This window comes from Lagenorhynchus albirostris, chromosome 10 (genome assembly GCF_949774975.1).
Source record: "Lagenorhynchus albirostris chromosome 10, mLagAlb1.1, whole genome shotgun sequence".
Classification (NCBI taxonomy): Eukaryota; Metazoa; Chordata; class Mammalia; order Artiodactyla; family Delphinidae; genus Lagenorhynchus; species Lagenorhynchus albirostris.
The window spans coordinates 52213148-52227451 of record NC_083104.1 but is presented as its reverse complement, the minus strand read 5'-3'; the positions used below and the strand labels follow the sequence as shown (position 1 = coordinate 52227451).

Here is a 14304-nt window from a genome sequence, read left to right as displayed (position 1 = left end):
TTGGCCATGTTTGTGGATTGTACATAACAGGTAGCGGAGCTGTGGGTGACCATGGCCCACAGTTGTCAACCCCCATGAAAAAGAAGGAAGTGGATTGTGTCCATCTCTCACACGAGGTGGTAGAGTCCTCAGGGGTGGGGACTCGTGCCCTGCTCACCTTTGGACACTGAGCACCCAGCACTGTGTCTGGCTTGTAGCAGGTGCTCACGGCGTGGTTGCTGACCTGAGGTGGCTCTGATGTCAACCTCTGTAATATATCAGCTTTCTTCCAGGATTTCTTGGTCTTCACTGAGTTAAAAACAGCAACTCTCTGAATCGGATGTTTAAAGCATCAGAGCAGATAGGATTTGCAGCCATCCCTGTTTTCTTTCTATTTGTCTCTATTTTAAATGAACCAAGGTGCCACGTGAGAGGCCAGCAGATAATAGGCTTTGTAACGATGAGCTCGAGCACTGCCTGGTGGCCCAGCATCAGTGGGCAGCTCTGAGGAATTTTGTTTTGCAGAACCAGGCATGGGTTTGCATCAAGGCACCTGCTCATTTTACCAGAGCTTATTTCTGCCCAGAGACTTGTGCTTGGGAGGGGTTGGCTGGTGGCATTCTAGGTGACGCTCCGAACCAGCACAGAAAGAAAACAGAGCAGGTGCTGGCCTCTTCAGCCTTGCATGTGGCTGGCCCTCAGGGCAGGTTTGTGGTCTGCCAAACGCTCTGTTTTTGCCATTATTAATCACAATAGTAGTTATCATTTATAGAGCATCTTGTCTCATGTGAATTCTAGAAGATACATTTTATCCCTGGGTACAGATGAAGAAACTGAGGCACAGAGAAATTAACTGATTTGGGGCATGTTATTGATATTTTGTGGCAGCATAGTTAAAAGTCTGGGCTAAGTTATGTAACACTTAGTACCTGTTTCTCCATTTGTAAAACGGTCCTGATGAAAGTTATTCAGAGGGCAGCTGTGTGGGTTAAAGCGAGGTGAGGCATGTGAAGCTCTTCCTTACTCTTTAGGACATAATATGCTCTTACTATTACCTGGGGCCTGGGCACATAGTAAGTGCTCAAAAAATATTGGTTAAAGAGAGAAATGTTATTTGCCCAGTCACACAGCTGGTAAGAATTCAAAGCCTGAATCTTTCTACCAGGCCAGATGGCCTTTGGCATTGTACCATTTAACCAAATAGGAACAGAGGACATGGTAACCATGATATTGAGGGCGTCCGCACAGGCAGAGAGGACAGAGCTGAAGGGTCAAACGCTCCTGGTTCACTTAGCCTGGCATCTTGTTGAGCATCTTGCCCATAGGAGAGGCCTCAAGTTCAGTCCATATGTCCGGGAGCTGGACATAGGTAAGACTCCTTGGCTCCATACAGGTGTAAAAATCTTGAAATATAGAGAAGAGGATACTGGGAAAGGAGGAGGGGACGGATTCCCGGGAGTCACTGTCAACCCTGTTAATGATACTAGCAGAATAGTAATAACTGACCCAGCACCCAGCTGATCCCAGGCACTGCTGTGCATATATTAACTCCCTTTGTCTTCCAACAACCCTATGAGAAAAGTTTCTGTATCCCCATTTTACAGATAAGGAAACAGGCTCAGGTTGGTAACTTGGCCAAGGACAGGCGGAATCTGGAGTACCTGATTTCCCCCCTGAGCCAGCTCTGCTTCTCAGTCTGACGTTACCGCGAGTGCTAGCATCGCCCCAGCCAAAGAATGGGGAAGTGGAGAAGGGGAGGAAGACACCAAGATCCAATGCTACCAATTAAAATAACATCAGACTAGATGTTTGGTTCTGCTCTGACCACTAACTAGCTCTAAGCTTGTTGATCCCAAACATCTCCTGAACTTCTCTTCCAACATTCACATTCTTTGGCCCTTGAACCGCTATGGAATGAATCTTGACTTTGAGAAAAGGTGCTCTCTGGAGACTGACATCCGATGCCAAGCCATGGGTCAGTCTCCTCTGGAACTGAACTTCCATCTGACCTTCGTGTGTTAGGTCAGAGCCTGTGGGAGACTCACGTCATCAGATGGGATGTCTTTGAGATCTCAGAGTCTTGGCTTTCCCTCCATCACCCAAATGTTGCCTGGCTAACTCCCATTCACCTACTTAATCTTAAACTGCCTCTGACCATCCAGACCTGGTTGGGTCCTTGTGCTTTACATTCTTGTATCAGCCTAGTTTCCTTTCATAGGACTTAACCACAGTTCATAGTCGAATATCCATTGACGGACCTTTTCCAGAGGCAGAGACCATGTCCGTTTTCCCACATCATTGCACCACCAGTGCACACTCAGTGAGTTTCTTTTTAAATAAATTATTTATTTATTTTTGGCTGCATTGGGTCTTCGTTGCTGCTTGTGGGCTTTCTTTTTAATTGCAGCGAGCGGGGGCTACTCTTCGTTGTGGTGCGCGGGCTTCTCATTGCGGTGGCTTCTCTTGTTGCGGAGCACAGGCTCTAGGTGCATGGGCTTCAGTAGTTGTGGCACACGGGCTTAGTAGTTGTGGCTTGCGGGCTTTAGAACGCAGGCTCAGTAGTTGTGGCGCACGGGCTTAGTTGCTCCGCGGCATGTGAGATCTTCCTGGACTAGGGCTTGAACCCCTTGTCCCCTGAGTTGGCATGAGGATTCTTAACCACTGTGCCACCAGGGAAGCCCTCAGTGAGGTTTTTGAATGTTTGAATGTTGTCACGTGTGTGTGGTATTAAACATGGCAGGAGGAGACAGCCTGGCATGGTCATATTGTTTGGTTCTCTCCTTGCAGGACACATAAGAGTAAGTCTACAGTAGCCAGTTTTCAACGCCACTTTATTGCAAGGAGTTAATATGGTCAATGATCTAAAGCCCAATGAGGTATCTTGGAGGTGCGCTGAGCTCACACCTGGATCAACACAACTCCTCCGGGGCAAAGCCAGCTGGAAACAGCTGGTGCGTTGCTCCCAGGGTAGCCTAGTTCATTGTCAGTAGTCACCTGTTTTCAAGGCTGAAGGACAGATGGTGCCCATCCCGGTTCCAGGCTATAAAGTCAGAAAGAAATCAGCTAACCCGTAGTGCCTTGAAAAAGCCCTGGCTCATAAGAGATGCTCAGTGTACGTTTGAATAAATGAGACCCTTTAAACTCCTCTGAGCAGCAGAACAGCTGTCACAAAGTTCAGAGGCAGGAGAGAACTCACAGACAAACTCAGTGTGTCTTTCAGTGTGATTTTTAAAAATCTAAGGCATCTGTTTCCTTGGTCCACAGGACCCTAGAATAAGGAAGCTGCGTGGGGGCATGTGCATGCGGAGGGTCCAGCAGGGCTGTTGGAATCAGCTCGCTGATGGTCTCAAGACCTTCACGGCGTTGAAGGTTTTCAGTTTTAAAAAACTTTCTTCATAGAAAAAACACAGATATCTGGTACCATTCAGGAAGTGGGGTGGGTGGGGCAATCAATCTCATTCCACAAGGCAGTTAATTGAAATATTCAGTCCATTGCATCATCCCTATTGCTTTCCTCTCCTTGTTATCATTTGTTCAGGTCAATATTCAGTATTTATTATCTCTGTGTAAATATTAGAGTCGTGTTACAGTGAACACTTAACTACAAACAGCTGCTAATAGTTTCTTCTGGTATTTAGTGACATTAATAACGTACATATTTTTTAAGAATTTGCTCACTTTTCTTTGTAGCTAATTCACCTCGTGTTTTTCTAATAGCCTTTCAGTAAAGTTTCCCACAAGCCATTCCCATCAGATAATCAGAGTTCTCGTTTTTATCTTGGATGCATTTCTCCTGGGGATCTCCCTTCACCTTGGAATTCCCTTTACCTTTCTGTTGGGCTGACTTTCTGGTTTCCTGGATCCCTTGTCTTCCCCTTTCTTGGCTTCCTCCCTCACTTGGGGTGAAGCAGATTCCCTAATCGACTCACCAGGTTAAGAAGGTAAAGTGACAAAAGGCACGGTGGTGACGGCCTTCACCATGCCTGTCTTTTGTTTTGGGTTTTTTTTTATTATTATTTATTTGGCCGTGCTGGGTCTTAGTTGTGGCACGCAGGATCTTTTAGTTGCGACATGGGGGGGATCTTCCCAGACCAGGGATGGAACCGGGGCCCCCTGCATTGGGAGTGTGAAGTCTTAACCACTGGACCACCAGGGAAGTCCCTGTCTTTTGAGTCACTCGGCCCCGATCTGACCGGGTTATACCTTCTGTGCCTGGATCGTTTGTCATGCCTGGATTTCCCCTCCTTCTGGGGATTACCCTCACCCTTTCTCCCACAGCGTTCTGTTGGTTTACTCAATAGTTCCTCTTTTAGAGTTTATACCCTCATTTTGTTGGGTCATATCCTTCAGTAGATTACTGAGAGAGAATGTGTGGAAGGTGGATTCTTTTTAGATGTTGCATATCTGAAAAAAAAAAAAAAGTCTGCCTCTTGCTCTTCACTGATTATTTTCCTGGGTAATTTCTGGGTTAGAAACCACTTTCCAGTTTGAAGGCATTTGCCATTATTTTCTAACATTCTGTCTGCTTCTGGAAAAGGTTAAAAGCCTTTCTGTTTTCTGATCCTTGGTGGTTCTTTGATTGTTCAAAACATCTTCTCTTTGCACCTGAGGTTCTGAGATTTCTGAACCTCGGTTGGGTCTGTTTTCATCCATTATGCTGGGTACTCAGGGGAGCCCCTTCCAAAAATGTGTCACTTTTGTCTCCTTTCCTATTCATCTCATTCTGATGATAATTTTAGAAGGGTTTGGGAAAGGAACAAAGTTAGATTCATGTGTCCATTTTGACATTTTTACCTAAAAGCCTAAAATACATGCTGAAGCTACAGGAATTGGTGCTAGCACAGCAGTCAACACAGATGAGTGGAATAAAGGTTCCAGAAACTGACCCAAAATGTGAGAAGTCATCAGTAAGTGATAACAGATCACCTGACCATCTGCTGGAAAAAAATAAAGTTGGACTTTCTTCACCCCATATATAGAATTCAGTTCTAGTTTGTTTAAAGATTTAAGCATACACACAAAACTATCAGAAAATATAGGAGAATATTTTTATAATCTTGTGCTGAGAAAGCCCTTCCTAAGCACATAGGAATAGAGGAAGGCTCAAAGAGCTACCAGTTAACTGTGTAAAAATGTTAAACTCCCATGTGACTAAAGACTGAATTTAAAAAAGCTGGATGGGAAAATATTGCCTCATATGTAGTTTGTTACCATCCCTGTTATGTAAAGATTTCTACAGATCAGTAAGAAAGTGATTTTTTTAAAACATCAATAAATCAGAACTAGAAGTGGCTAATAAATATTTGAAAAGATGCTCTTCCATCCTCAGGACTGATCAGGAAAATGCAAACTAAAATAAACAAGAAGGATACAGTACATCTGTTCTTAGTGTGTGGTCCCTGAACCAGCGGCATCCCCTGGGAACTTAGAAATGCAGATTCTCAGATCCCTTCCTAGACCTACTGCTAATCACAAACTCTGGGGGGAAGCCCATCCACCTGTAGGTTAACAAGCCCTTCAGTTGATTCTGATGTTTGAGAACCATTGCTGGGCAGCTGAGAGAGTGAACAAATGACGTTCAGTGTCGTGGATGAAACTCACAATGTTGAGTGAGAGAAATCAAACATGGGAGCATGGACGATAGGATTCCATGTCTTTGAAGTTCCAAAACAGGATGACAGAAACCAGGGGGGTTGGGACCCTCGGAGGAGGGAAGGAGTAACTAGGCGTGATGGAACCCCCCGCTCCGCCAGCAGTGCTAGTCATGTTCTCTTTCTTGAGCGGATGCTGGTGACACAAGTTGGTCCAGTTGGTGAAAATTCATTGAGCTGTTCACTTAGGATTTGTACACTTTTCTCTGTGCTGTACTTCAGTCAAGCAGTGAAGGGCAAAACATGAGATCTCTTTTGTTTTTTAGTCAGGTTTTTAATTATTTAAAACCTGGGCATTTAATGAGGTTGGAAGGGAAGAGCAGACATACTCAGATGAGAGGATGAGTTAGCACAAGTTTTTTGATGAGTAATTTGACATACCTCTAAAGCTTAAAATATTCTAGAAATTCCACTTCTAGAAATCTATCCTGGAATTCATGTTTGCAGAGGTATGCATTATATAAGAATGTTCCCTGGGTATTTTTTGTACAAACACAAAGGAGACAACTTAAATTTTTCTCCATAGGGAACTGGTTACATGAATTATGGAAAACTGGGCAGCTGTTAAAATCGACATAGATCTGGAAAGAGGTCCTCGGTGGCATGGCTGACTGAAAGAAACAAGTTATAGGCACCATATACTGAGTGATCCGTATTTTTAAAGGAGAAAGAAAAGGATTTGCAGGTGGTAGTTATAAATGCAAGCGAAAGAAGTTAGGAAGGCTCAATGTAAACTTTTTATATTGGTTTCTCGAGAATTTACAACTGGTGTTTGTAACTTCTTTGTGTGTTTTATGTATAGTTTTTATACTGCTGTGCTTATTTTTACCTGCACTTATCACTTTCTTAAACTTTAAGTCTTAGATTTACCATTCAAAAAAAAGGGTTGGCTTAAAATAATGTTTATCAGTGAAAAAACAAACTATTTTTGTAGTCTAAACAAAGATCTACTTACACACACACACACACACACACACACACACACAGCTGAGTAACATTTTTGTAGAGTGCTTTTCATCAGTATTGGTTATAGTGAGAGACAAAAAGTGTGCTTCTGGATATATTTCACTTACCTAGGAGATTCACTTAGGTAGAGTAATTCTTTTCTTGACAGTTCTTTTCCTGTGTTTGCTGGTAAGATCTTGGGTCAAGGATTCCTGTTTTTTGAGAGACAGCTCAGTTAGCAATATTATGTCTGTGTGTAAAAGATGACTGCCGCTAGCACATTAGACAGCGTCTCTGGATAGTGGACTCCGCTTGCTTTAATAATGAAAACCATTTTCACGTTCAGAGCCAAGAGCTGTTAGCTGAGCCTGTTTCGCTGGCACAAGCTTATGCCGGCAGCTCTTAAACTCTTGCACACTCCTGGAGAGACAGCTGCCACGTTGCCGTGGCTCTTCCTGTGGTTATTTCCTGTGTGAATCAACAGAGGGCCCTTCTGACCTCTTCAGTTTGAATCAGGAAGCCCTTCTTGTTGTTTCAGACGCTGCCATGCTGGATGAGGTGTGTTACCTGTCTTACTGATCCAGTGGAATAGCACACCTGTGTGTGTAGATGACCTGTCAGTCGTGATGAATTCCGGACCCAAACCCCATGGGTGTTGAGGCTTGGCACTTTCTGGGATTTTATCCTGTTTTGTGCTGCTTCACTTGCAGTCAATTCCGTTGCCACAGATGTAAACACAAAAGTACATCTCCATTAAATGTTTCTTCGGAATTCGTATACGACATCAAGCAGATAAAAGAACATCAACTTTCAGCTCTAAAGAGGGGAAGCAACAGCACTTAGAGTCTGTTCCCTGTTCCCCAGCACAGACATCCGGACTTCGCCAGGGAGGTGGGCTTGTCTCAGTGAACAGTTTAAAAGGTCCCCTGGAAGCCTGTCTGAGGGCTAAGTGATCCTAACACGAAGTCTTTCCTAAAGAGGGGCCTGAACTCTTCCTCCTGGACTGTCCACTTCTAACCCCATCCTGAGGTCTCTGGCTCCCCTAGACTGGATAGGTTGTAAACTGAGCCCAGGTCAGCCCTTTAACCTGTTCCTCTTTCATCTTTCCAGCTGAGGAAGTGACACCCTAATCCACTGGGGAGTCTTTCTAGAAACCTGGGGGTAATTCCACTTTATCCTAATCTAATCTGTCAAATCTGTGAAGGTTCTGTCTCCTTCTGAAATTTCCCCTGAATCACTCACTTCCTAGTATTCACCAGCATCTTGGTGTTGGATGCATCATCTTCTTCCACTTGGATTATTGCAGCAGTCTCCGAACTGTTTCCCCACCCCTACCCCCGACTCTGCTTGCCTGTTCTCGCCATGCAGTCAGAGTGATCTTGCAAAAACTTAACCTGATCTTATCATTGTCTGGCTCAGAATCCTCCTGTAGCTCTTAGGATAAAGTACAAAATCCTTAGGTGTCCTGGGCCCACGTAATCTGACCCTCCCCAAGCCCTCTAACATCTTGTACCCATGTCCTGATGTCCTCCACTCTCCTACAGGTTCTGGAAGGCCCCTCCCCTGCAGCCCTCTGCCCATGCCATGCTCTCTGCCTGGGACGGTGTCTTCTGCCCGTCTTACTAGCTCCCAGAGGGTCTTCAGGCTCTTCCTCAGCACAGCCCCCTCGGACATTTGTTGTTCCTGCCTAAAAGGTCACAGCCCCTGTCACAGCCCCTTGTCACACCCTTTATTTCCTTCAGAGCATTTTCACAACTGTAACTATTCAGATATTTCCCCCCATGAGACTCTAAGTCATGCATGAGCAGGTCTGTTTGGTTTCTGCCCTGCTCTATCCTCGGGGCCCGCGGAGCAGGAAGCCCAGCCTGTGGCATGTGCTCAGGGCAGGTGCTCAGGTGTCAATGCCAAATGACCAGCTTTGTGATTGGAGTCACTTTCATGTCTTGTCCCACATCCCATGGAGAGAGCTGAGACAGGAAGGAAATCACTTGCCCCGAGTTACACAGCAGCCAGATCTGCTGCCAGAGTCCGTCCCACATGCCTGATGCTGTCTCCTGGGAATAGAGTTTCGATGCCAACTTTCCTGAGTTAGGAATAAAGTCCTCCTGGGCCCTGGAAGGCACACCTCGCCATGGCCTCCCTCCTTGAGGACCAGAGACTCACACAGCGTAGACCAGCATCCTTCCTTCACTCAGTGGTGATGTGATGGGGCTTCGGGCTTGTCTTGCTCTGTAGCAGCAGTGAAGTTGGGTGACCGTTGTTGGAATAAATGCATGACTTATATCTTGTTCCCTTCACAAGTATCGGGAGCAGATTCCAGCCACAGATGTGTGTTGTTTTGCCCCTCTTTATTAGTGCTGACATTTAAAAATCGAGATCATCATGTACAAACTTGAGTTTCTGTGTTCTCCTGGGGGTGGGGGTGGGAGAAATATCGAGAAAACCAGCCCACAACTGGCCAGAGCTGGGCAGAGACTTACCCCGGAAACAAGGCGTGGGTTTCTTGTTTGTCCTGGTCTCTGCCCTGCCTGTTCTGTTCATTCATTTTACCTTCCTAGCATTTGCAAGAATGTGAGCTTGCAGACAGATTACATTTGGTACATGTACCCATATATACGAGTAAAAATTGTAATTGACACTTTGTATAATTACTTTTTTCTCTGTCCCCACTTCCTCCTCCTTCTTCATTTTCTCTTCCGCCTCCCTTTTCTTTTCTCTTTTACAGGTTCTGGGACTGCTGGTATGGACACTGATCGCTGGAACTGAGTACTTCCGGGTCCCTGCATTTGGCTGGGTCATGTTTGTAGCTGTGTTTTACTGGGTCCTCACTGTCTTCTTCCTCATCATCTACATAACGATGACCTACACCAGGATTCCCCAGGTGCCTTGGACCACGGTGGTAAGGAAACCATGGGTGTTCTTCCTGTCCACTGCCCATTAGGTAGGACGGAACTTAGTCCTTCTCCAGACAATTCGGGATTGTCTCTGCCAACAAAGCAGAGGGCAAAGCCAGGGAGAACCCAGCACAGGTGTTTTAAACCTGAGTGTGAAACAGCATTGTTGGAAGGTCCAGGAATTCCTTTTAGGCAAAGTAGCAAACCGGTCCTCAGAAGACTGAATCAAGAGATACACTGCATACACTCTTGTTTTATTAATTCCCTATGAACAGTGTCATCTAGGAACAGGTGTGTCAGGGCATAGCCCCTGCAGATCTTCTGTCCTCCAAACCCCTCCTGGGGCCATGGCTTTAACCCTCTTTGTACCAGAGTTCTTTGATGTTGAGAGGTGAAGAGTTAGAATGAAAAATGAAAGTCACTGTTAGAGCAACTAGGTGACCTCACATGGGGGAGCAGGAGTGGTCAAGAGCGACTGGATTCTTGGGCTTCCCTGGTGGTGCAGTGGTTGAGAGTCTGCCTGCCGATGCAGGGGACACGGGTTCGTGCCCCGGTCCGGGAGGATCCCACATGCCGCAGAGCAGCTGGGCCCGTGAGCCATGGCCGCTGAGCCTGCGCGTCTGGAGCCTGTGCTCCGCAATGGGAGCGGCCACAACAATGAGAGGCCTGCATACCGCAAAAAAAAAAAAAAAGAGTGACTGGATTCTTGTCCTGACTCCATGCTGGGTGCATGATTACAAAGGGAGTCACAGCCTGGGGGTGGGGCAGGGGGAATAGATAAGAAAATGTGTAGATTACAGAACCTGTCTTTGTCTGCTTGGGTGCCAAAACAGAATACTCTAGACGGGAAGCTTCAATGACTGAAATTTCTCTCAGTTCTAGAGGCCAGAAGTCTAAGATCAGGTGTCAGTATAGTTGGTTTCTGGTGAAAGCTCTCCTCCTGGCTTGCAGATGCCTGCTGATCTTGCTGTGTCCTCATATGGCAGAGAGAGAAAGAGAGGATGTGAGCTCCCTTTCATCTCAGAAGGGTACTAACCCTCTCGGGGGACCCCACTCTCATGAGCTCCTCTAACCCTAATTACCTCAAAGGCCCCGTATCCAAATACTATCACGTTGAGGGTTAGGGCTTCAACATATGAATTTGGGGGGACACATTCAGTCCATAATATTCTGCCCCGGGCCTCCCTGGTGGTGCAGTGGTTAAGAATCCGCCTGTCAATGCTGGGGACACGGGTTCGAGCCCTGGTCCGGGAAGATCCCACGTGCCACGGAGCAACTAAGCCCGTGCGCCACAACTACTGAGCCTGCGCTCCAGAGCCCACGAGCCACAACTACTGAGCCCACGCGCCGCATCTACTGAAGCCCACGCGCTCTAGAGCCTGTGCTCCTCAACAAGAGAAGCCACCGCAATGAGAAGCCCGCACACCACAACGAAGAGTAGCCCCCACTTGACTCAACTAGAGAAAGCCTGTGTGCAGCAACGAAGACCCAACACAGTCAAAAATAATAAGTAAATAAAAATAAATAAATGTCTAAAAAAATACTATACTAATATCAATAAAGATAATATATTTTTAAAAATTCTGCCCTCCCCAATCTTGACCATCTCACATGCAAATACATTCGTTCCATCTCAACATCCCCCAAACTCATTCCAGCATCAACTAAAGTCTTGATCCAAAGTCTCCTTTAAGTATCATCTATGTCAGATATGGGTGGGGCTTGAGGTACAGTTCATCCCGAGGCAGAATTCCTCTCCAGCTATGAACCTGTGAAACCAGACAAGTTGAGTGCTTCCAAAATACAGCGGTGAGACGGGTACAGATAGACACTCCCATTTCAAAAGGGAGAAAGAGGAAAGAAGGAAGGGGTGACAGGTCCCCAGCAAGCCCAAACGTTACGAGGCAAATTCCATCTGATCTTAAGGCTCCAGAACAATCCTTTCTTTTGGTTCAGTGCTCTGCCTTCCTGGTGCATTGGGGCGGCATTGTCACCCTGGTGTCTCTGCAGGGCGGCCCTGCCCCTGGGACACTGGGGTAGCGACATCCTGACTCAGAAAACCCACCCTTTGAAACTGAGGAGGAACCCGCCTGCTCACTGGGCCCGCGATGAGAGTGGCAGCCCTGATGATCTCTGAATCAGCTTCGGGTGATGCATTCTTTTCGTGAAAGATAAAGCTATTTCGCAGTCAAATAGTTCTGTGGTTCATTCTGTCCCATGGAATCCAAGAAGTTCCACAGCCCTCCTTCATTTTGGCCCGTCTGCATCCCCTTCAGTTCAAACTTGTAAAGTTTCTACTGGTATAATCCCTTACCTATTCCTGGCTTCTGCTGAGATGGTCGATTAGATCTGTGGTTTATACCTGTAATCTCTTTCTCAAAAGGCCGTTTGGCCACACCCTGAGTGTTCTCTTCTGAAAGAGCTTTCTCATTTTTCGCAATATGGCTGAGCTGAGAATTTTTCAAATCTTCAAGTTCTGGTTCTTTTTGGTTTTGTTATTTTTATTTTTTTGGCTGCGCTGCGCGGCGTGTGGGATCTTAGTTCCCTGAGCAGGGGTCGAACCCATACCCCCTGCATTGGAAGTGCAGAGTCTTAACCACTGGACTGCCAGAGAAGTCCCAGTTCTGGTTCTTTTTTGCTTAACAATTCCTTCTTCAATTCATCTCTCTCCTTTTGCATTTTCCTCCAAGCTGTCGGGGGAACCAGGCCACTCCTTTGGCACTTTGCTAAAAAAACACTAGAACACCTTTCAGACAAGTTCTTTGCCACTTTATAGCAAGGATCACCTTTCCTCCAGTTTCCAATAACATATATTCCTCATTTCCATCTGAGACCTCACCAGAATCTCCTTAAACATCCATATTTCTAGCATGTGCCTCAGAACTCTGCAGCCGCTCTTCATTAGCCAGTGCCAAAGCCACTTCCATATTTTTAGCTATTTTGTGACAGTTCTGAAGGGACTCGAAGTCTTGGTCTCCTGACTGCTGGTCGGGGTTCTTATTTTGCTGACCTCTGGCCTAGAGCATCTATTAGTCTGTCTCTCCTCCAAACCTAAGCCTCCTTCATTGATTTATTACATTAAGAACTTAAAATATTGCCTTTCATGTTACTTTTTTTTTTTTCTTGTTTAACACTGCTCCCTTCCGAAACTCCCTGGTTTTAAAATGCTCTGATTTGCATTTTCAGAATTTATCATCATGAGGTGTGTCCCCATTTTATAGCTAAGGAAACTGAGGTTTGGAGCCTCCTGACTTTGCACAGGTTCACGCACAATTGGGCCCATGTCTCTCGACTTCCATCCAGCAGTTTTTTCTGATGTCATCCTGCTCTGGGTGCTCCTCTGTCTGAGTAGTGAGTAGAGCCCTGGCCAGCAGTCAGGAGACCCCTCCATGTTGGGGTTCCACACTCACGCGTGTGAAGAGACCAGAAAGTCATGCAAGTGAGCGTAAACTGTTGAATCCTTGCCACCCATATGCACTGACTTAAACAACAGCAGGATATTCTTCACAGAGAAGTAAGCTGGAAATGTGCTCCCAGGATTGCTAGATCTTCTGTTGTTGTTTTTTTCCCTTCTTAAGGGAATCCAGAAATCTGGGTTTCTGTGTAAACTCCCCCAGTTTTAAGATGTTTACAGACAAATTGTGAAAATTTTGCTTGCTGCTGGCAGATGCTAAACGTCAGACGCGTCTGCCTTCTGGTTGGGATATTTTATTTGCTGCTCCAACTGAGGAGCCCCTTTGCAACCCCTCAAAGCGTTGGTAAGCGAGGAAGCAGCGTGCACTGAGTACCCCCAAGGCGCCGAGGAGCTGCCTTCTCATCGCCCTTGTCCCCTGCCCCGCTCACGAGTCCAGGTGGGCCCCTTGCCACAGCCGGGGTGCGCTTCTGGCCGCTTCTGAGGTCCGGGTATGCCCGGACCTTCCCAGGCTCCCTAAACACTCTGCGCCTCTGTCTCCCAGGGTCTGTGCTTTAATGGCAGTGCCTTCGTCTTATACCTCTCAGCCGCTATTGTGGATGCGTCTTCTGTCTCCCCGGAGAGGGACAGTCACAACTTCAACAGCTGGGCAGCCTCGTCGGTGAGTGAGCATTTCATCCCCACGGTCTCCTCCTCCCTCCCCAAGGCCGGCTGAGGATCTGGGCGAGGAGGACAAAGTTATCTGCAGGGCAAAGCATCACCTGTGGGAGGGACACCTTGGCAGTGAACTTCCTGGTTTGAGCATCATGGGGCCTCCCGATGGCCTGGAGCACAAAGAGGCTGAAAGAGTCCGCTCGAGTGAAAGCCAAATGCTAGAACAAAATAAGTGTTTGAGGGAGAAAAAACATTTGAGGGATTCTAAGAATAATTCTGCTGCCTACAGTGTCAGTGGGAGAGGAGGCAGAAAATGAGCACACTAGGATTCTGTTTGTTGAAGTAGAAATGTTTATTCATGCTCTGAGGATGCCTAGGAAGATAGACACCAGCAGAGGCTCCTTCCAGGGACTGTGATGGACCACGAGGAGTGTGGGATGAGGGGCTTCTACTTTTTAATTTATGCGTTTATGTACTGTTTGCATTTTTAAACCATAAGTGTGTATTTTTCAAATTTAAAAAACTAATTTTAAAAGTTTCTCTGAGATGGGCCTTATAATATTCCATCCGCAGTAGAAGTGATGGGGGCGGGAGGCAGGCAGTTAGACAGGAAGACCAACAGTATGATGTTAAAGCTGGTGGGTGATCCATGGGTGTTCATCGTATTCTTGACCTATATCTCAAAATCTCTATTTAAAGGTAAAGAGCGTGGGTCCACGTGAGATTAAAAGTCACAGGGCTCAAGTTAGCACACAGCAAGAATCAGCTG

General features: G+C 46.3%; 1 protein-coding gene and 1 long non-coding RNA gene across 4 annotated transcripts in view; one reads left to right on the top strand and one right to left on the bottom strand.

Moving 5' to 3' along the window:
• Positions 1-14304, top strand: part of CMTM8 (CKLF like MARVEL transmembrane domain containing 8) — a 91069-nt gene that overhangs the window by 75648 nt on the left and 1117 nt on the right. The window contains exons 2-4 of one of the 3 annotated variants that reach the window (XR_009542904.1): positions 9301-9474; positions 13137-13320; positions 13426-13542. Coding sequence is in view for 2 of the 3 variants with exons in the window: in XM_060162478.1 (XP_060018461.1) it covers positions 9301-9474; positions 13426-13542 (291 nt within the window). In the remaining variant the exon portion in view is untranslated. The remainder of the gene's footprint in view (positions 1-9300; positions 9475-13136; positions 13321-13425; positions 13543-14304) is intronic. The other 2 variants (XM_060162479.1, XM_060162478.1) reach the window with 2 other exon arrangements.
• LOC132527193 (uncharacterized) lies at positions 6109-7371 on the bottom strand. Its single transcript, XR_009542906.1, has 3 exons — positions 7143-7371; positions 6704-6787; positions 6109-6241 (listed from the first exon to the last, which is right to left on the bottom strand). It is a non-coding gene; the product is annotated as an uncharacterized LOC132527193 (long non-coding RNA).